The sequence below is a fragment of the Nicotiana tomentosiformis genome, chromosome 7 (assembly GCF_000390325.3).
Source record: "Nicotiana tomentosiformis chromosome 7, ASM39032v3, whole genome shotgun sequence".
NCBI lineage: Eukaryota > Viridiplantae > Streptophyta > Magnoliopsida > Solanales > Solanaceae > Nicotiana > Nicotiana tomentosiformis.
The window spans coordinates 116,648,137-116,671,061 of record NC_090818.1 but is presented as its reverse complement, the minus strand read 5'-3'; the positions used below and the strand labels follow the sequence as shown (position 1 = coordinate 116,671,061).

The 22,925-nt window shown below is 40.0% G+C and overlaps 2 protein-coding genes across 2 annotated transcripts; one reads left to right on the top strand and one right to left on the bottom strand.

The window, feature by feature from the left end:
- LOC138896249 (uncharacterized) lies at nucleotides 1-655 on the bottom strand. The gene is made up of 2 exons (XM_070181043.1): nucleotides 426-655; nucleotides 1-346 (listed from the first exon to the last, which is right to left on the bottom strand). Exons 1-2 carry the CDS (start codon nucleotides 653-655, stop codon nucleotides 1-3), a joined length of 576 nt encoding a protein of 191 aa, XP_070037144.1.
- A 3,112-nt stretch (nucleotides 656-3,767) lies between these two features.
- LOC104110566 (protein FAR-RED IMPAIRED RESPONSE 1-like) lies at nucleotides 3,768-22,609 on the top strand. Its single transcript, XM_009620092.1, has 2 exons — nucleotides 3,768-5,114; nucleotides 22,484-22,609. The coding sequence occupies exons 1-2, from the start codon at nucleotides 3,768-3,770 to the stop codon at nucleotides 22,607-22,609; spliced, it is 1,473 nt and encodes a 490-aa protein (XP_009618387.1).
- The last annotated feature ends 316 nt before the right edge of the window (nucleotides 22,610-22,925 follow it).

Sequence of the window (22,925 nt, the reverse complement as noted above, 5' to 3'; positions counted from 1 at the left end):
TCACCTTTCAATTTCTGCATTTGTTTCACTTTCCAGTCCATCTTCACCATCTTCAAGTTGTTCATATTCATCATCATCATCATCATCATCATCATCATCATCATCTTCTTCTTCTTCTTCTTCTTCTTCTTCTTCTTCTTCTTCTTCTTCTTCAGCATCTTTATCAACCTCTTGAGCAGCATCATCACTATTTTCATCATCCTCTACACCTAAAGATTTATCATAACTGTCCTTTTTTTCTTCAACAATTATTTTTTTAGAAACGTGTTCTTCTATTTGAGTTTGTGCTGCATTTATATCCAAGTCTTCTCCCTCTTCCTCGTCAACACCCTCTAATGCTAACTTCCTTGAAACAGATTTTTTACTAACAAGTATGTCCTCATCAACTAATCTAGACTTTGATCTTGTTTTTTTTACTGATAGACTTTGATGACTCTTTGTTCTTTTTTCTCCTATCACGCTTAGAAATCTCAGCATTTTCTTTACTAGGGGAAGCTTTAGAAGTATCTACTTTTCGTTTTCTAGTAGCATTTTTTGAAGGCTCAGCAATTGCTTTACTTGGCGATGCTTCTTTTTCTGTATTTTTTTCCATGTTTGAAGGTTGTGAAGGCTTTGTCAAAGGAATATGCTTCTTAGCAACTGATTTCCTCCTCATGTTACCTATATCAAAATATGCAATGTCACATTTAATAATTTTAAACTTATGACCAGAATAAGAAAAATAAGCCCCAATTCCAGCAAACATCTATGACCAGAAATAATTGACCACAGGTTTATCAATAAATATTAGGTCAGCAGTTATGACAAAATTCTAATATGCACAACACAGAGGTAGTCCAAGAAGCAAATATAACCATACACGCTATATAAGATATGGTTATTCACAACCCAATCGATCTTGAACAAGCACATGAACGAATCACTCTACAAAACTCGAAATAAAAAATATAAGAAACAAAAAAAGAAGAATTTAGAATTTACCAAAATTGACGCGTTTTGAGCTTTAATACAGTGCTTGATGGGTCTATAGAGACGATTACACCTAGAATCGAAACTTGATTCTTGTCCTGTCCCCCAGGAAACCACCTTGGTCGATGGGTTGAGTGAAAGAGAGAAGAGAGAGCAGAGAGAGTAGACAGAGAAACTGAGCGGCAAAAATGAGAGAGGAAGCAAGTTTTTCAAACTTTATATGTGACCCACAAGTTTTTAAAATATTAAAAATGGCCATCCATCCTAACCCACTCATTTAGCCATTTTCCAACCCAAAAGAAATTGAGAAAGAAAATAGAAGGTCACTTGACTAATTCAAGTGTTGAGGAGGTCTTCTTGACAATTCCTCTCAACAAACCCAATGAAATCTTACAAGTGAGGTCTGGGGAGAGTAATGTATGCGTAGATCCTACCCTTACCTTAGAAAGTAGAGAGGTTGTTTCTGATAGATTTTTTAATTTGTGGTCTGAAGGTGTATTTCGTGCGAAGTGTTCAAATTTTAAGCGTCATTCACAAATTTTATTTTTTCAAAAAAGAAAAATTAATTATTTAAATGCAATATCAACTTTCATATACTTCATTGCCAAACTTGAAAATCAAATGATTTCTTGTGAACTTAAACTAAATTGTTGTACAAAGAGCTTACTCGAATAATTCTTAATTTCAAGATTTTAAGGGTAAGGACCTATCTACTTTTGTCGAAGATGAACTAGACAATAGAATATATAGGGATATTTTCCTATATATTCTATAATAAGGACTTATTTACCATTTTTCTCAAAACTTTTCAGTTTTTAATAAATACCTTAACTTTTTAATAATTTATATATAATCCCCCTTAAAAAGCTCTCACTTTATTATTAAGGCCTTCAATTAAGGCATTCATTTATATTTTTTTTCTCATCTCCTCTTTCCCTCTTCTTCTATTGCAAATCTAACTGTCAATTCACCCAGCTTTTCACTTAGTTGTGGTCCCCACTTCCTAAGACAGAAATCACACGTAATGTTTGGCACTCATCAACACACATAAGTTTTATTGTACTACGTTTGATTAATGTGAAAAATAAGTAGTTGATTAATTTAAATTAATATGATTGCTAAATATTAAATTAAAAGGCTTTGAAGCTTTGAATTTGATATTCAGATTTTATAATTTTGTGATTTATTTGGATTGGGTATTTTTGCAAGTGATTGAGAATATACTTTGGAGTTTATATCTCAATTTTGAGAGAGATTGATTAAGTATAGAGTTGGTTTTAGTATTGTATCATGTATTGTCTTAGGTATTACTATACCAGATACAACTATCACACAATTTTGATATAATTATGAGAGAAGTACTAATTTTGAGTGATAAGAATTGGGGGTGGGGGGAAGGGGAGGGGGAGGGGGAGAATGGGATGTGAAATCTTCTGAAAAATAGATGATATTCTAATTTTTAGGAGGGGGTTGGTGAACGAGAGAGAATGTGATGCTAAATTTAAGGAATCTTTTTTTATTGGTTTTATACATAAACGGTAAATATGGATATAGAATATAATTAAGTACAAACCTAAATAAAAATGATAAATAAGTTTATATTAGCTAGGTAAATTTTCCTTATAATATAATTTGATGAAGATGAACATTATCTCCATTGGAACCAGGGGCGGAGGCACAAGCCAAGTTACGAGTTTGGCTGAACCCAATAGCTTTTGCTTAAATAGTGTATTTGATATTTAAAATTTATTAAATATGTACAAATATAAAATTTAGAATCGAATCACTAACACTTGAATTCGTCGTTATAAAATTCACAACCCATAAGATTGAAATTCTGTCTCCGCTTCTGATTGGAGCATCAAATTAAAATAAATTCACCACCTGAAGACATAATTAGTTCTATTGTTGTATTTTCGTATTCCTGTTTCGCATTCGTACATGTCGAGTTTGTTGTTGGTGTTGAAGACATAACTTATATTTAATGATATTAGGATTATTATAGCTATAGCTCAAAAAATATAATTAGATACATATATGACCAAAATTCTTTATATTTTCGACTACAAATATCTAATAATCTATTAGTAATAACACAAGAGAGGTGCTAAACGACCACACTTTTGTGACCCAACTGTGGCCACACGGGTGAAATTACATCAACGACCTCCTAATTATTTAGCCCTACAATTTTTCCTCCAAAACAGAAAATTAAATGTGGAGAGGCTCTTCCTATTCCCAAGCATTGAGCTGTGTGAAAATCATCCATGTTCACATATGGAGGAAGCTGAAGAGTCTTTACATTATATTGTATTTCCATTGTATTTTATGTGTATAGCAAATTATTATATTTTCTTTAAAAAAAAATACGGTATACGATTTAGTAGGAGGAAGAAGCATCAGATTTAGCAGTGTCAATACTTCCTCCTTATCAAACCAAGTCAAAGTGGACACTTCCTCCTTATCTAAAAATGGATTCAAACCAAGAAAATTTGGCGGTGCAAGAAAATATGAATCCAAATGAACATAACACAAATACAACAACCATGAATATGAACCAAGATAATAGGTTTGATCGAGTTAGGGACGAGTTGTACAGATCTTTAGGGATGACATCGTATGACAGTTTGTTGAATGAATACGAATGAGTCGATGTTGATTCTCACGGCAGTTTCAACAATGCTGTGCACTTAGATGATGATAATGAAGAACCCGATGAAGAATATTATGGAGAAGCTGACGATAATGAGGAGTAATTTTTAGGAAATGAGTTAGAGTTATGTGATGTTGATCAGGAAATGGAGAATGAATTCACTGAAGATGATGTGGTTGTAGGTCCAATCTCTGGAATTCGATTTAGAGATAACGATTATTTGTTTGCATTCTACAAAGAACATGCACGATTAAAAGGATTCTCCATCGTCAAACGAAATTCTAACAAGAAGGGTGGTGACACTGCCAGGTACATAACTTATTGTTGTGATAGGGCTAGGATTCGCAAAACCAAGTTTACCACCAAGAGTAACAATTGTAAAGCTAGGCTCACTGTTGTTTTGGATGATTCTGGTTGTTGGCGCGTCTCTAAGGTTGTTCGCGATCACAATCATGATTTGCTTCCTTCCATATCGCGCCTGATGACTAGACATAGGTCCGTTTTTTATTCTTTGAAGAGGGATCTTGTAGCTCACGATCGATCTGGCATTACACCCTCCAAGAATATTAGACTTGCTGAGGTTCAACGTGGTGGACTGCAAAATTTGGGTTGCACTCCAAAAGATTGTAGAAATTTTATTTTAAAGAGTAGGAATTTTGAAATGCAAGAAGGGGACGCACAGTCACTGCTCAACTTTTTTCGTGAAATGCAAGTTAAGGATATGGAGTTTTTCTATTCAATAGACGTTGATAATATTGGTAGGCTGCGAAATGTGGTATGGGAGCAATTCCATGATGCGATATGCTTTGATACGACGTACCTTGTGAATCGATATAATATGCCATGTGCTACATTTGTTGGCATCAATCACCATAGACAGTCCATCTTACTGGGATGTGCTCTCATGTCTCATGAAGATATCAATAGTTATAAATTAGTTTTTAGAACTTGGCTTGATGCCATGGGAAATGTTCATCCAGATGCGATCATAACTGACCAGTGTCAGAGCATTAAGCCAGCCATTGCTGAAGTGATGCCACATACAATACATAGGTATTGTATTTGGCATATATTTTCAAAGTTGCCTCTTTACTTAAGTGGTGTTCGTCCTTCTAAAATTGCACGTGGAGAATTTAAATCCATGGTCCTTGATAGCATTACTGTTGAAGTTTTTGAGAGAAAATGGACAAAATATATCGCAAAGTATAATTTGCATACACGGAATTGGTTCAACAAGTTTTACTCTAAGAAGGAAAAATGGGTTCCTGTGTACCTTGATGTATATTTTTGGGCTGGTATGCTATCTACGCAAAGAAGTGAGGGGATGCATGCGTTCTTTGATGGATATATTACCCGTCAAAACACTCTTAGGATGTTTGTTCACCAGTATGAGTTAGCTATAAGAGCTAAGCATGAGAAAGAGTTGAAAGCGGAATACAGGTCAAAGGACTTTCAAATTGTGTGTGAGTCATTGTTCAAGTGGGAGGAGCAGGTAATTCAGTGTTATACACGTACAGTGTATGAATGTTTCAAGACACAACTAAGGAAATTGTATCATTGTGAAGTCACCAATACAGGACTGCGGACGCCGGTAGCTACCTAGTAAGTTTCCGATAATCAGCCCGCGTACGAACTCAGTGACCGCCAGAACCGTACACACCTGGATCTGCACATGAAGTGCAGGGTATAACATGAGTAAATCTAACTCAGTAAGTAACAGAATTAAATAAGGAACTGAGAAGCAGTGACGAACTATAATAATGCAGATCATTTCGAAAGCTTTTAGTAAAGAGTGAACATTCTTTCAAATCCGGTGGTATAAGTCAAATCAGTTCGAGCTCAAGTAAAACAGATATGAATCTTCCAGAAATTTCACAACAAAATTAGATAGAAACTAAGTGCAACAATAAATAAAAGCAAGTACAGCCTTTCAAGGAAGCAGTCACTCAACTCATCTCATCAGCTCATACTCTTGGCTCTTAGCCCTCAATACACACTCTCAATAGGTACTTGTGCTCACTGGGGGTGTACAGACTCCAGAGGGGCTCCTTCCAGCCCAAGCGCTATATCGTTGCGGCGTGCAACCCGATCCAATCATATAAGTAGCCATAAGGCTCGTTGCGACATGCAACCCAATCCACAGTCCATAAATAGCCACAAGACTCGTTACGGCGTGCAATCCGATCCATATACCCTTACATAGTTCACAGCTCGACACTCAGGCCCTATCTTAGTCACTAACCTTTCCAGCCCCTTGGGCTCACAGAATATCATAATAACCAGCCCAAACAGAGAATACAACAAGTATCAACAAGAAATGAGAGGGAACAAAGATATAACACACACATAGAACTGTGACTGAGTACAAGACAGCAATTAGCAGTCAATTGCTCAAAGACCCGAATCTGGCCTAAGCATGGTTTCTAACATAAAAGGCAGTCAATTGCTCAAAGACAAGGAAAAATAAGTAATAACAATGGCTATTCGACTTTACAGTCTCACGGGACGGACCAAGTCACAATCCCTCACGGTGCACGCTCATACACCCGCCACCTCCAAACACTCACATCATACCAATCCTCGGGGTTTCATATCCTCAAAACCAGATTTAAAACTGTTACTTTCCTCAATAACGTAGAAATCCTACTCCAAAATGCCCTTGCCTCTCGAATCAATCTCCAAACGCCCCGAATCTAGCCATAAGAAGTACGAGATAATCAATATTGGCTAAAAGGATCAATTCTACAAGAAAACTACTAAAATATAGCCCAAAAGCCGAAATCGGCTCAACCCCCCCGGGGCCCACGTCTTGAAATCTGATAAAAGTCACAAAATATGAACACCAGTCCACTCACGAGTTCAACCATACAAGAATTACTCGAATTATCTTCCAAAACTCAAAATTTAGCATGTGAAGTTTCTACCATTTCCCCCCAAATTTACAACTCAAATACTTAATTAGATGATAGAGAAAGCCATAGATTCACGAAATTTAGACCAATCCGGGTTAGAATTACTTACCCCAATATTTTTCTTGAAAATCCTCGAAAAATCGCCTCTCTCCCGAGCTTCTCAAGTCCAAAATCGAAAATCAAAGTCCAACCCTCGAGCTGATGTTTTTCTGCCCAGAAATATCGCACATACGGTCCTCTTGTCACTTCTGCGACGCCGCACCTGCGAAAATTCCATCGCAGGTGCGGATTTCACTTAAAAGTCCTAACCTCGCTCCTGCGGCCCCAAGACCGCATCTGCGCGTATCGCAGGTGAGGGAATTCATCGCACCTGCGACCATCCTTCGGACCTATGCCCAGCTGCCCGCATCTGCAACCCTCGCAGGTGCGGAAAAATCTTCGCACCTGCGGCTCCTGCCCAACTCCTTCTTGGCTGCATCTGCGGCTCTTCTTCACTTCTGCATACTCGCACCTGCGGTTACACCTGTAGCAGCAGCTTCAACTGCATTTCCTTAACTCCCTTTAGGCCGTTAACCACCCGAAATCACCCCAAGGCCTCCGGGACCTCAACCAATTATACCAACAAGTCCGATAAACCGATACGAACTTAGTCGAACCTTCGAATCCCTCAAAACAATATCAAAACACCAAATTACACCCGGATTCAAGCCTAAAGAACTTCTAAACTTCAGAATTCCACAACGACGCCGAAACCTACCAAACCACGTCCAATTGACCTCAAATTTTACACACAAGTCAAAAATGACACCACGAACCTAATCCAATTTCCGAAAATCCAATCCGACCCCGATATCAAAATTTCCACTGCCGGCCAAAATGCCAAAATTCTAATTTTTGCCAATTCAAGCCTAATTCTACTACGGACCTCCAAATTATATTTCGGACACGCTCCTAAGTCCAAAATCTCTAACGGAGCTAACAGAACCATCAAAATTCAAATCCGAGTTTATTTACACACAAGTCGACATCCGGTCATCTTTTTCCAACTTAAGTTTTCAATTAAGAGACTAAGTATCTCAATTCACTCCGAAATCACTCTGGACCCAACCCAACCAACCCGGTAGGACATAATACAGTTGTAAAGCACAAAAGAAGTAGAAATGGGGGAAACAGGGCTATAACTCTCGAAACGACCGGCCGGGTCGTTACAATACCGAACCAGACTTGGAACTATAATATTTGATAAAGAATATTGCTGAAACTTGGAGTTCTCAATGGGCCTAATTGCATTGTTGTTTTATTTGATCCAGGATGTTTTTGATTTTGAAGAAATTTTGCTTGTTTTGTATAAAGTTTGTTGTTTAATGATTTATGAAACTTAAACATATTATTTTTTCTTATAGTGTTTGTTTGGTTTTAATGGCATATTAACTACTGCATTATTTTTGCTATCTCTCCCCATGATTTTGGATTAGTTACGTTGTATTCTAACTTCAATACTTGAAATAAAATTGTTCTAATAAAGAGAGTGCAGAAAGCATTTGTTCGATGCCAAAATTTTATCGTGTTGAACTCTAAACCTTTGCTGCCTGGGTTCGAAACAAGTACCCACATTCTTTTTTTTTATCAACTCACTAATAAAGGTATTTGTAATATTGAATCCAATCAGAAATGCTCCAATCAGAAATGCCGATAGACCCTCTAGTTGATCAACTCTCTAAGTTCTTTCCCTTTCATACGCTGCCAAGGTTCAAAACTTGGCTGCAACATTTTTTTTTGGAAAATTGTTCTTTCCCTTTTGTTTTGATCCGAAGAGTCTAGAGGTGATTGAATTGTATTTAATATTTCGGTCTCCAATACTTAAAATCACTAATTATTATAATTTTTCGTTATTTGTGATGACTTTTCCAATTCTCTATGACCAAATTGTATTAAGATTTTTAAGAGTTTTTTTTAAATTTTTTAATGTTTCACACTCTTGTTTTAGGTTCTATTATATCCGAAAGAAGAGGAGGACTTGTAATTTCCAGTCATCTTCCCAGTAGTTTAGATTTTAGTCATTTTCTTCCTTATACTAAATGTATAAAATAATTTTCATAAACATAAAAAAAGTATAACAAGCAAAAATCACAGACAATATTTCCAGTCTTCTTAAAATAAATAAGTATAACAATAATACAAGGAAAAATAACAAACAATATTATAAGAAAATCATATTAATCCATAAATATTTTAATGACAAGGGTAGAACACAGTCACTACATAACCTTAATGAAAAAAATTGAAAAAGCTAAGCATTAGATGTTCCTAGCACTTCAACAACGAATATCACAGCCGTTGATGTAGCCTCAGCAAGTTCAAAAAGAAGAACACTTCCTTTCTTCAGATTGTTGTCGACAATAAATTATTTCCACCCCTTAACGAGTCTTCTTCAAACAACACCTGTTAGAGTCACATTCCACTCCTTCCCATTATATTAATGTATTGTTTTAATTGAACTAGGAGGAAGATAGTCACAGATACTCTTTGGAAGGTACTGCACAAATGTAATGGAAAGATAGGGTAAAAAATCATATCATGTAAACTAAAAAAAGAAAAAAAGTGAATTTACCAGATCATCGCGCTTGATGTACGATCTGGGCACTTTCATCCTAAACCATGGATAGAAATCCTCTTCAATCCATCCGTTAGCATTCATATTTAGAGTATTTGTGATTTTTGTAGAGTAGGAAATGTAGGTTAACTTATATGATTAACATTAGCGTAGTATGTGACTATGTAACGATCCGGCCGGTCGTTTCGAGAGTTATAGCCCCGTTTTCCCTATTTCTGCTTCCTTTTGTGCTTTTTAGCTATAATATGATATATCGAGTTAATTGGTTTGGGTCCGGAGTGGTTTCAGAGTGAATTGAGACATTTAGTCTCTAAAGCAGAAGCTTAAGTTGGAAAAGTCAACCGGATATTGACTTATATGTAAACGACTTTGGATTTGAATTTTAATAGTTTCGTTAACTCCGTTAGGTGATTTTGGACTTGGGAGCGCGTTTGGAACGAAATTTGGAGGCCCGTGGTAAAATTAGGTTTGAATTGGCGAAAGTTAGAATTTTGGAGATTTTGGTCGGTAGTGAAAATTTTGATGTCGAGGTCGGAATAGAATTTCGAAAATTGGAATAGGTTTGTGGTTTTATTTTTGACTTGTGTGTAAAATTTGAGGTCATTCGGACGTGGTTTAGCATGTTTCGACATCATTGGTGAAATTTGAAAGTCTAGAAGTTCTTAGGCTTGAATCCGAGGGTAATTTGGTATTTTGATGTTGTTTTGAGTGATTCGAAGGTTCAACTAAGTTCAGATGGAGTTATATGACTTGTCGGCATGTTTGGTTGAGGTCCCGAGGCACTCGGGTGAGTTTCGGGTGGTTAACGAGTCATTTTTGGCCTTGGTGAGATAGCTGATCTATTGCTGTATTTTGGTTCTAGTTTCCTCTTACGCGTTCGCGAGAAGGGCTTCGTGTTCGTGAAGAGTGTTTCTGAGATGGTGAATTTTTGTTCTAAGCATTCTCGAAGGTGAGGACGCGAACGCGGAGGGTAGGGCCATGTGTGCATCGCGAACGCATGAGTGGTGTCGTGTTCGCGAAGAGGAGTAAGGCTGTTGGGGACCACAGGTCCTTGGTCTACGCGTTCACGAGGTGAGGGTTGTGTTCGCGAAGGTTGATCTGGCAAGTCATCTCTTTCGCAAGGCAATTGTCGCATTTACGAAGAGTAAAGCGGAGAGGCAGTCTTAGTTGTTCTACGCGAACGAGAGGGAGTTCATGTTCGCGAAGAAGAAATCTGGGCAGGCAGTGTTAAATTTCAAAATCTAGGGTTTGAACCCAATTTTCATATTTTGAGCTAGAGACCACGGATTTAGGCGATGTTTGAAGGGATTTTGAGGGAGTTGATTGGGTTAAGTGCTTCTCACTTGATTTTGATTAAATTCTATGATTATATCTTGATTTTTATCATCCAAATTGTGATTTGGGGTAAAAAATTGGGGGAAAAGTGAAAGAGTTCTTGAGATGGAATTTTGAGGTTTTGAAGGGGATTTTGTTATAGGATTTGAGTAAATTTAGTATGGTTAGACTCGTGAGTGAATGGGCTTTCAGGTTTTGTGACCTTTGTCGGATTTCGAGATGTGGGCCCGGGGGCCAAGTTTGAGCCGATTTCGGATTTCAGCTATAATTTGGTATTTTTCTTGTGGAATTGATTCCTTTAGCACATATTAATGGTATTGTACTGCTTGTGGCTAGATTTGGGACGCTCGGAGGCTGGTTCGAGAGGCAAGGTCATTGCGGAGTAGTGATTTGCTCGGATTGAGGTAAGTAACGATTGTAAATCTGGTCCTGAGGGTATGAAACCCCGAAATTTTGTATCATTTTACTATTTGGAGGTGGCGCACATGCTAGGTGATGGGTGTACACCGTTGGGGATTGTGACTTGGTCCGTCCCGTATCAACTGTAAAGTTGAATATTTTGCTAAAACTATATGCCGTGTTTTGGCCTTAAGCCAGTGTTGTTTGGACCCTTAGAGGTCTTTTCTTGCTATCCTCTCATTGTTTTTGATTGAAAAATCTATACTCAGTGATGTTTATACATATTTACAACATAACTCAGTCTCTATTACTCTATTTTGATGCATCATATAAATGTTGTTTGGGTTGAATACTTTGTTTTCTGAGAGCCCGAGAGGCTGGAGAGGTTTATGACTGAGTGAGGCCAAGGACCTGATTTGTGAGTATATTTATGGGATCGGGCTGCACGCCATAGCATGTTTGATATAGGCCAAGGGCCTCATTGATTTATGCCATGATTGGCTTGATATAGCGTTTGGGCTGAAGGAGCCCCTCCGGAGTCTGTACACACCCCCAGTGAGATCATGTACCTATTGAGTGCGAGTGCCGAGTGCTGAGTAACTGGGAGGCATGAGTGATGGTTGAGGTCTGCCTGAGGGGCTGTATACGAGTGATTGTGAGGTTTGCCCGATGGGCTGTATATGAGTGATGTTGCCCGGGGGGCTGATTATGATTTCATTATTTTGCTCACCTTTGCATTGAGCCTTTGTTTGAAAACTGTTGAAAGATGTCTTTAAATGATTTTACTGGAACTTGATTTTAAAGAGCTGATTTGATTCAAACTCGGGTTTTAAAAGCATGCTGTATTTTACTGAATTTTTGTGATATGAACTTTACTTGCATTATTGCTCGTCACTACTTCTCAGTCTTTATTTACTGTTGTTACTTACTGAGTTGGCGCACTCACGTTACTCCCTGCACCTTGTGTGCAGATCTAGGTGTATCTGGACACGGTAGCGGCTGTTGACTATTTTGGTTGCAGATTTTCTCGGGGATAGCAAGGTAGTTGCCTGGAGATCGCATCCCTGCTCTTCTCCCTCTTATTTTCCTTTAGTTGTATTTAGCTATTTTCCAGACTATGTTAGTCTCGATATTATCAGACAAATTGTAGTAGATGCTCATGACTAGTGACACCCCGATGTTGGGCTTTTCTTTTCCGCACTTTTGTTTTGATTTGAACTACTTTACAAAGGTTTTTATGTTAAATAGCCTTGGCATTATCTTTGAAATGAAAATATCGGTTTGTTTTGGAAATGAGTCGGCTTGCCTTGTTCCACGATAGGCGCCATCACGACAGGGTTAGTTTGGGTTGTGACAAGTTGGTATCAGAGCCTAGGTTACATAGGTCTCACGAGTCATGAGCGGGTTTAGTAGAGTCTTGCGGATCGGTACGGAGACGTCTGTACTTATCTTCGAGAGGCTGCAGAACCTTTAGGAAATCTCACATTCTTGAATTCTTGTCGTGCGAATCTGTTGATTCTAGTAACTAAACTTTTATTGTTTCATTCTCTCACAGATGGTGAGGACTCGTACTACCGGTCAGGATGGACAGCCACCAGTACCACCAGTCAGGGCCGCGAGAGGCCGAGGTCGCGGTAGGGGTAGAGGTGTAGCCCGCACAGTAGGTAGGGCAGTACCTGCAGACCCACCAGTTGCCCCAGATCAGGATCAGATTCCAGTTGTTGATGCACCAGCTCAGGCACCACGTGTGCCTATTGTGATTCCACACATTCAGGAGGCCATAACTTAGATTCTGGCAGCATGTACCAGCCTTGCTCAGGCGGTCTCTATCTCGATGGCCGCAACCACTTCTCAGGCCAGGGAAGACACTCAGACTCCCACCGCTCGCACACCAGAGCAGGTTGTTCAGGGGCTTCAGACACCGGGGGCCACCAGCCCAGCCGGTTGTAGCTGCTCAGGAATATGTAGTTCCTGTTATGCCTGAGGATGAGCAGCATAGATTGGAGAGGTTTGGGAGACTCCAGCCTCCATCTTTCAGTAGTGCAAAGGGTGAGGATGCACAGAGTTTCTTAGATAAGTGTCAGAGGATGCTCCGGACAGCAGGTATTCTGGAGACCAGTGGGGTCTCATTTACTACTTTCCAGTTCTCTGGGGATGCATTTAGTTAGTGGGAGGCTTACGAGAGGCGTAGGCCGGTTGGCACAGTACCCCTTTCTTGGCAGCAGTTCTCTGTTCCCTTTCTAGAGAAGTTTGTACCTCAGTCCCGCAGAGAGGAGCTACGCAGACAGTTTGAGCAGCTTCATCAGGGTGATATGTTTGTGACGCAGTATGAGATGCGGTTCTACGACTTGGCCCGTCATGCGATCTGGTTGGTTCCCACAGACCGAGAGAGGATCAAGAGGTTTATAGATGGCCTCGATTTTCAGTTTCGATTTCTTATGACCAGAGAGAGTATCTGGTGCTACCTTTGATGAGGTTGTCAACATTGCTCGAAAGATTGAGATGGTTCGCGGTTAGTAGAGGGTTGAGAGGGAGGTTAAGAGTCCTCTAGGACAAGGAGGATTTAGTGGTGCTCCTTATGGGGGTCAGTTCCAACACGACAGAGGCCATCCATTCAGGCATGCTCAGCCAGCCAGCCCAGTTCACCGTGGTGCATCATCGATCCATGGTTCTCACAGTTCTCATTAGGGCCACTCATCACTCAGTGCCCTCCCAACCTAGAGTTCGTCCCGTGCTCCGTCAGTTCAGGGCTCCTCCATGCCAGGTTCTTCTACCAGTTATCCCGGTGCTAGATGTCCCGTTCAGTCATCGTCTCCAGCATCAGGGGGTTGTTTTGAGTGTGGGGAGTTTGGGCAAATATGGAGGTAGTGTCCTCATGGTCATGGGGGTCCACCTCAGTAGAGGAGTCAGCCATCGACTTCAGCACCAGTTACTTCACCACCCGCCCAGCCAGATAGGGGTGGAGGTCAGTCAGCTAGGGGTCGCTCTAGAGGGGGAGGTTGATCAGGTGTTGGTCAGGCCCGTTTCTATGCTCTTCCTTCTAGGCCAGATGTTATTGCTTCCGACGCTATGATTATAAGTATTGTCTCAGTTTTCCACAGAGATGCCTTTGTGTTATTTGACCCTAGTTCTACTTATTCATATATTTTCTCGTATTTTGCTCATTTTCTGGATATGCCCCGTGAGTCTTTAGTTTCACCTGTTCATGTATCTACTCCTGTGGGTGATACTATTATTATGGATTATGTATATCAGTCATGTATGGTGACTATTGTGGGTCTGAAGACCCGAGTGGATTTTTTGCTGCTCAGTATGGTTGACTTTAATGTGATATTGGGTGTGGATTGGTTATCTCCATGTCATGCTGTTCTAGATTGTCACGCTAAGACCGTGATATTGGCGATGCCGGAATTTCCGAGGGTTGAGTGGAGCGGTTCTATAGATTATGTACCTAGTAGGGTAATTTCATATTTGAAGGCTCAGAGTATGGTTGAGAAGGGTTGCCTATCTTATTTGGCATTTGTAAGGGATGTTAGTGCTGAGACTCCTGCCATTGATTCTGTTTCGGTGGTACGTGACTTTCCGGATGTGTTTCCTGAAGACCTGTCGGGCATGCCGCCTGACAGGGATATTGACTTTGGTATTGATTTGGTGCCGGCCACTTAGCCCATTTCTATCCTACCATATCGTATGGCACCGGCGGAGTTGAAGGAATTGAAAGAGCAGCTTCATGAACTCCTTGATAAGGGGTTTATTCGGCCTAGTGTGTCACCTTGGGGTGCACCAGTTCTATTTGTGAAGAAGAAGGATGGTTCCATAAGGATGTGCATTGATTACAGGCAATTGAATAAGGTCATAGTCAAGAACAAGTATCCCTTGCCTCGTATTGATAATTTATTTGACCAGCTTCAAGGAGCGAGGGTGTTCTCCAAGATTGATTTGAGGTCCGGGTATCACCAGCTAAAGATTCGGGATTCAGATATTCTTAAGACAGCTTTCAGGACCCGATATGGCCATTTTAAGTTCGTAGTGATGTCTTTTGGGCTGACCAATTCCCCAGCAACGTTCATGCATTTGATGAACAGTGTATTCCAGCCCTATTTGGATTCATTCATTATTGTATTCATTGATGACATCCTGATGTACTCTCGTAGCCAGGAGGAGCACGCTCAGCATCTGAGGATTGTATTATAGAGATTGAGGGAGGAGAAGCTTTATGCAAAGTTCTCCAAGTATGAGTTTTGTCTCGGTTCAGTAGCATTCTTGGGGCATGTGGTGTCCAGTGAGGGTATTCAGGTTGATCCGAAGAAGATAGAGGCGGTTCAGAGTTGGCCCAGACCGTCCTTAGCTACAGAGATTTGGAGCTTTCTTGGTTTGACTGGTTATTACCGTCAGTTCGTTTAGGGTTTCTCGTCTATTGCATCTCCCTTGACCAAATTGACCCAAAAGGGTGCTCCATTCAGGTGGTCGGATGAGTGTGAGGAGAGCTTTCAGAAGCTCAAGACTGCTTCGATCACAGCTCCAGTGTTAGTTCTGCCATCAGTTTCAGGTTATTATACCGTGTATTGTGATGCCTCGAGGATAGGCATTAGATGTGTTTTGATGCAGGAGGGTAGAGTGATTGCCTATGCCTCTCGCCAGTTGAAGACACATGAGAAGAACTATCCTGTCCATGATCTTGAGTTAGAAGCTATTATTCACGCCTTGAAGATTTGGCATCATTATTTGTATGGGGTTCATTATGAGATCTATACTGATCACCGGAGTCTGCAACATCTGTTTAAGCAGAAGGATCTTAATTTGCGTCAGCGGAGATGGTTAGAGCTTCTCAAGGACTATGATATCACTATTTTGTACCATCCGGGGAAGGCCAATATGGTGGCCGATGCCTTGAGTCGCCGGGCAGAGAGTTTAAGGAGTTTAGCGTATCTCCCAGCAACAGAGAGACCCTTGGCATTGGATGTTCAGGCCCTAGCAGGCCAGCTTGTCAGATTGGATATTTCGGAGCCGAGTCAGGTATTGGCTTGTGTGGTCTCCAGGTCTTCTCTTTATGACCATGTCAGGGAGCGTCAGTATGATGAGCCCCACTTGCTCGTTCTCCAGGTCAGGGTTCAACGAGGTGATTCCAGAGATGTGACTATTGGTGATGATGGCGTGTTGAGGATGCAGGGCCGGATATGTGTGCCCAATGTGGATGGGCTTCGGGAGTTGATTCTTGAGGAGGCCCACAACTCGCGGTATTCCATCCATCCGGGTGCCGCAAAGATGTACTAGGATTTGAGACAACGCTATTGGTGGAGGCGGATAAAGAAGGATATAGTTGGGTTTGTGGCTCGGTGTCTCAACTGTCAGCAGGTTAAGTATGAACATCAGAGACCGGGTGGCTTGCTTCAGAGGTTAGAGATCCTAGAGTGGAAGTGGAAGCGAATCACCATGGACTTCGTAGTTGGGCTCCCACGGACTTCGAGGAAGTTCGATGCTATTTGGGTGATTGTGGATCGGCTGACTAAGTCCGCGCACTTCATTCCTTTGGTACTACTTACATTTCAGAGCAGTTGGCCAAGATTTATATTCGAGAGATTGTTCACCTGCATGGTGTCCCAGTTTCCATCATTTCAGATAGAGGTACTCAGTTCACATCGCAGTTTTGGAGGGTCGTGCAGCGAGAGTTGGGTACTCAGGTTGAGTTGAGCATAACTTTTCACCATCAGATGGACGGGCAGTCCAAGCGCACTATTCAGATATTGGAAGACATGTTGCACACTTGTGTCATTAACTTTGGGGGTTCATGGGATCAGTTTCTGCCGCTCGCGGAGTTTGCATATAACAACAGTTATCAGTCGAGCATTCAGATGGCTTCGTACGAGGCTTTATATGAGAGGAGGTGTAGATATCCAGTAGGATGGTTTGAACCGGGTGAGGCTAGGCTCTTGGGTACAGACTTGGTCCAGGATGCATTAGATAAGGTGAAATTGATTCAGGAGCGGCTTCGCACAACGCAGTCTAGGCAGAAGAGCTACGCGGACAGGAAGGTCTGTGATGTGTCTTTTATGGTTGGGGAGAAGGTTTTGCTGAAGGTATCACCATGAAGGGTGTTATGAGATTTGGGAAGAGGGGCAAGTTGAGCCCCCAATTTATTGGGCCTTTTGAGGTGCTTCAGAGGATAGGGGAGGTGGCTTATAAGCTTGCCTTGCCATCCAGCTCGTCGAGTGTGCATCTAGCGTTTCATGTTTCCATGCCCCGGAAGTATATTGGAGATCTGTCCCATTTTTTGGGCTTCAGCACGGTTCAGTTGGAGGGCGATATGACTTATGATGTGGAGTCGGTGGCCATTTTGGATCGGCAGGTTCGAAAGTTGAGGTCAAAGGATATAGCTTCAGTGAAGGTGCAGTGGAGAGGTCAGCCTGTGGAGGAGGCTACCTTGGAGACCGAGCGGGAGATGCGGAGTAGATATCCATGCCTATTTGAGACTCCAGGTATATTTCTAGACCCGTTCGAGGACGAACGGTTATTTAAGAGGGGGAGGTTGTAACGACCCGACCGGTTATTTCGAGAGTTATAGCCCCATTTTCCCCATTTCTGCTTCCTTTTATGCATTTCAGCTATATTATGATATATCGGGTTAGTTGGTTCGGGTCTGGAGTGATTTTGGAGTGAATTGAGACACTTAGTCTCTAAAGTAGAAGTTTCAGTTGGAAATGTCAACCAGACATTGACTTATGTGTAAACGACCTCGGATTTGAATTTTGATGCTTCTGTTAGGTAATTTTGGACATGGGAGCGCGTTCGGAATGAGATTTGGAGGCCCATGGTAGAATTAAGTTTGAATTGGCGAAAGTTAGAATTTTGGCAATTTTGGTCGGTAGTGAAAATTTTGATATCGGGGTCGGAATGGAATTCCAGAAGTTGGAATAGGTTCGTGGTGTTATTTTTGACTTGTGTGTAAAATTTGAGGTCATTCGGACGTGGTTTAGCGGGTTTCGGCAATTTGGAAGTCTAAAAGTTCTTAGGCTTGAATCCGAGGGTAATTTGGTATTTTGATATTGTTTTGAGTGATTCAAAGGTTCGACTAAGTTCGCATGGGGTTATATGACTTGTTGGCATGTTTGGTTGAGGTCCCAATGGACTCGGGTGAGTTTCGGGTGGTTAACGGGTCATTTTTGGCCTTGGTGAGATAACTGATATGTTGTTGTATTTTGGTTCTGGTTTCCTCTTACGCGTTCGCGAGAAGGGCCTCGCTTTCACGAAGAGTGTTTCTGAGATAGTGAATTTTTGTTCTACGCGTTCGCAAAGGTGAGGACGCGAACGCGAAGGGTAGGGTCGTGTGTGCATCGCGAACGCGTGAGTGGTGTCGCGTTCGCGAAGAGGAGTAAGGCTGTTGGGGACCCCAGGTCCTTGGTCTATGCGTTCGCGAGGTGAGGGTCGCGTTCGTAAAGGTTGATCTGGTAAGGCATCACGTTCGTGAGGCAATTGTCATGTTCGCGAAGAGTAAAGCGGAGAGGCAGTCTTAGTTGGTCTACGCGAACGCGAGAGGGAGTTCGCGTTCGCGAAGAAGAAATCTGGGTAGGCAGTGTTAAATTTCAAAATCGAGGGTTTGAACCCATTTTTCATATTTTGAGCTAGAGACCACGGATTTAGGCATTTTTTGAAGGGATTTTCAGAGAGTTGATTGGGGGTAAGTGTTTCTCACTTGATTTTGGTTAAATTCCATGATTATATCTTGATTTTTATCATCCAAATTGTGATTTGGGGTGAAATATTGGGGGAAAAGTGGAAGAGTTCTTGAGATGGAATTTTGAGGTTTTGAAGGGGATTTTGTTGTAGGATTTGAGTAAATTTAGTATGGTTAGACTCGTGAGTGAATGGGCTTTCGGGTTTTGTGACCTTTGTCGGATTTTGAGATGTGGGCCCGGGGGCCGGGTTTGAGCCGATTTCGGATTTCGGCTATAATTTGGTATTTTTCTTGTGGAATTGATTCCTTTAGCATATATTAATGGTATTGTACTGCTTGTGGCTAGATTCGGGACGTTCGGAGGCCGGTTCGAGAGGCAAGGGCATTACGGAGTAGTGATTTGCTTAGATTAAGGTAAGTAACGATTGTACATCTGGTCCTGAGGGTATGAAACCCCGAAATTTTGTATCATTTTACTATTTGAAGGTGGCGCACATGCTAGGTGACGGGCGTGTGGGCGTGCACCGTTGAGGATTGTGACTTGGTCCGTCCTGTATTAACTGTAAAGTTGAATATTTTGTTGAAACTATGTGATTCTTATGTGTTTTAGAAAGAATTTTTGTAAATCAGGCTGGATGCGATGTTTAGGCCTTATGCCAGTGTTGTTTGGACCCTTAGAGATCTTTTCTTGCTATCCTCTCATTGTTTTTGATTAAAAAATCTATACTCAGTCATGTTTATACATATTTACAGCATAACTCTGTCTCTATTACTCTATTTTGATGCATCATATAAATGTTGTTTGGGCTGAATACTTTGTTTTCTAAGAGCCTGAGAGGCAGGAGAGGTTTATAACTGAGTGAGGCCGAGGTCCTGATTTGTGAGGATATTTATGGGATCGGGCTGCACGCTGTAGCATGTTTGATATAGGCCGAGGGCCTCATTGATTTATGCCATGATTGACTTGATATAGCGCTTGGGCTGAAGGAGCCCCTCCGGAGTCTGTACACACCCCCAGTGAGCGCAAGTACCTATTGAGTATGAGTGCCGAGTGCTGAGTGACTTGGAGGCATGAGTGATGGTGAGGTCTTTCCGAGGTGTTGTATACGAGTAATTGTGAGGTTTGCCCGAAGGGCTGTATATGAGTGATGTTGCCCGAGGGGCTGATTATGATTTCATTATTTTTGCTCACCTTTGCATTGAGCCATTGTTTGAAAATTGTTGAAAGATGTCTTTAAATGATTTTACTGGAATTGGATTTTAAAGAACTTATTTGATTCAAACTCGGGTTTTAAAAGCATGCTATATTTTACTGAATTTTTGTGATATGAACTTTACTTGCATTATTGCTCGTCACTACTTCTCAGTCTTTATTTACTGTCGTTACTTACTGAGTTGGCATACTCACGTTACTCCCTGCACCTTGTGTGTAGATCCAGGCGTATCTGGACACGGTAGCGGCTGTTGACTATTCCGGTTGTAGATTTTCTCGAGGATAGCAAGGTAGCTGCCTGGCGATCCCAACCCTGCTCTTCTCCCTCTTATCTTTCTTTAGTTGTATTTAGATATTTTCCAGACTATGTTAGTCTCGATATTGTCAGACAAATTATAGTAGATACTCATGACTAGTGACACCCCGATGTCGGGCTTTTCTTTTCCGCACTTTTGTTTTGATTTGAACTACTTTACGAAGGTTTTTATGTTAAATAGCCTTGGCATTATCTTTGAAATGAAAATATCGGTTTGTTTTGGAAATGAGTCGGCTTTCTTAGTTCCACGATAGGCGCCATCACGACAGGGTTAGTTTGGGTCGTGACAGACTACAACCTTAGTAAATGGAATTATATGGTTTGCTATGAATAACTAGTGGACGTTTGACCTTAATGAACGAAATTATATATTGGCTATTATATAGACGATCAATATAACTATAAAGCACAATAATGTAATTAACATTAGCGTAGTATATGACTACAACCTTAGTAAATGGACTAGTAATAGTTGCTATGAATAAATAGTGGCCGATACATATAACCTTAATGAACGAAATTATATTTTGGCTATTATATAGACGGTCAATATAACTATAAAGCGCAACAATGTAATTAATATTAACGTAGTATATGACTACAACCTTAGTAAATAGAATTATATGATTTGCTATGAATAAATAGTGGCTGATACGTATGACCTTAATGAACGAAATTATATATTGGCTATTATATAGATGGTCAATATAACTATAAAGCGCAATAATGTAATTAACATTAGCGTAGTATATGACTACAACCTTAGTAAATGGCATTATATGATTTGCTATGAATAAATAGTGGCTGATACGTATGACCTTAATGAACGAAATTATATATTGGCTATTATATAGACGGTCAATATAACTATAAAGTGCAACAATGTAATTAACATTAGCGTAGTATATGACTACAACCTTAGTAAATGAAATTATATGATTTGCTATGAATAAATAGTTGCCGATACGTATGACCTTAATGAACGAAATTATATATTGGCTATTATATAAACGATCAATATAACTATAAAGCGCAACAATGTAATTAACATTAGCGTAGTATATGACTACAACCTTAGTAAATGGAATTATATGGTTTGCTATGAATAACTAGTGGCCGATACGTATGACCTTAATGAATGAAGTTATATATTGGCTATTATATAGACGGTCAATATAACTATAAAGCGCAACAATGTAATTAACATTAGCATAGTATATGAGTACAACCTTAGTAAATGGAATAGTAATTGTTGCTATGAACAAATAGTGCCGACACGTATGACCTTAATGAACGAAATTATATATTGGCTATTATATAGACGGTCAATATAACTATAAAGTACAACAATGTAATTAACATTAGCGTAGTATATGACTACAACCTTAGTAAATGGAATTATATGGTTTGCTATGAATAACTAGTGGCCGATACGTATGACCTTAATGAACGAAATTATATATTGGCTATTATATAGACGGTCAATATAACTATAAAGCGCAACAATGTAATTAATATTAGCGTAGTACATGACTACAACCTTAGTAAATGGCATTATATGGTTTGCTATGAATAAATAGTGGCCGATACGTATGACCTTAAGAACGAAATTATATTTTGGTTATTATATAGATGATCAATATAACTATAAAGCGCAACAATGTAATTAATATTAGCGTAGTATATGACTACAACCTTAGTAAATGGAATTATATTGTTACTATTAATATATACTTATTATTATGGTTTGAATTAAATAATTTAACAATTGAGGTCATAATGAACATTACACAGGGATGCTTAATTCATTAATATTTCATAATTAAATTGCTAATTATATCCCAAAGATAACTATTTGTGTCAAAATTAACATTACAAGTGGACTAAATATGCAAAATACAAATTTTAATTAGGTTCCAAATATGCATTTTACTAAACTTTATGGTCAAATATGCCTTTTTGAACGGTTGACCGTGTATATATATATATACACATTCGCCCACACAACCCTAAATACATAAACGACACACACTCTTACACAAACCCTAGAAAACCAGCTATGGACCAGCTCTCCCAAACGATCTCTATCTTACCCCTCTTCTGATGATAACGAGGAAGAGCATTATCCAACATTTGAAGTGCTTATGAAAGATTCATACATTTAGCAAGACTATCTGGTAAATGAATTTTTTTTATAACCTCCGGCAGTGTGACTTTTTTATGGGGGGGGGGGGGGGGGGAAGGTTTGGGCTAAATGAGTTTCTTACTATTATTTTTTATGCCTTAACTTCAGATTACTATATGCATCAGTAAGTTTTTTGATGCCTCCGGCAGTGTGTCTTTGTGCTATATATTTTAGGGTTAAAAGTTATTACTAATGATTTTTTCTTCTGTTTGCAGCATATTCCAAAACGAATCTACAAGCATCTTCCTGAAATAAATAACACCGTGCTTCTTCAATATGGTGGCAAAGAGTGGTTTGTAGGAATGACTATTGGTGAACGAAGATGGCTCAAAGACGGCTGAAAATTTTTTGTGGTGGGGAATGATATCAAGCGAGGTTGTGTCGCTAAATTTGAGTTGATTGAAATTGCACAATTGTTTGTGTCTTCGAAGTGCAAGTGAAAGGACAAGGAACTCCTGAAGATCCGGTTGAAATTAATTAGTTTTTATGTTATGTTTGTGTTATTTTTTTCCCTTTGTTAGCTTTTATTTTTAATTTCATCCAGTTATGGTATGTGTACTTTTATTTTCTATTGAACTATGAATAATATCAAATTTCTATCTTCATCCAGCTCTTGTGTGTTTTCTTTTTGTTATAACTGTATCTTCTTTTCTCTTT

Bases quoted from the DNA above. Each gene is read 5' to 3' on its own strand.
- LOC138896249 (XM_070181043.1), bottom strand. From the start codon at position 655: ATGAGGAGGAAATCAGTTGCTAAGAAGCATATTCCTTTGACAAAGCCT. The intron at 347-425 runs GTCTATCAGTAA...ATCTGTTTCAAG, and splicing joins AAGAACAAAGAGTCATCAAA to GAAGTTAGCATTAGAGGGTG.
- LOC104110566 (XM_009620092.1), top strand. From the start codon at position 3,768: ATGGAGAATGAATTCACTGAAGATGATGTGGTTGTAGGTCCAATCTCT. The intron at 5,115-22,483 runs GTAATTCAGTGT...TTCTGTTTGCAG, and splicing joins TGTTCAAGTGGGAGGAGCAG to CATATTCCAAAACGAATCTA.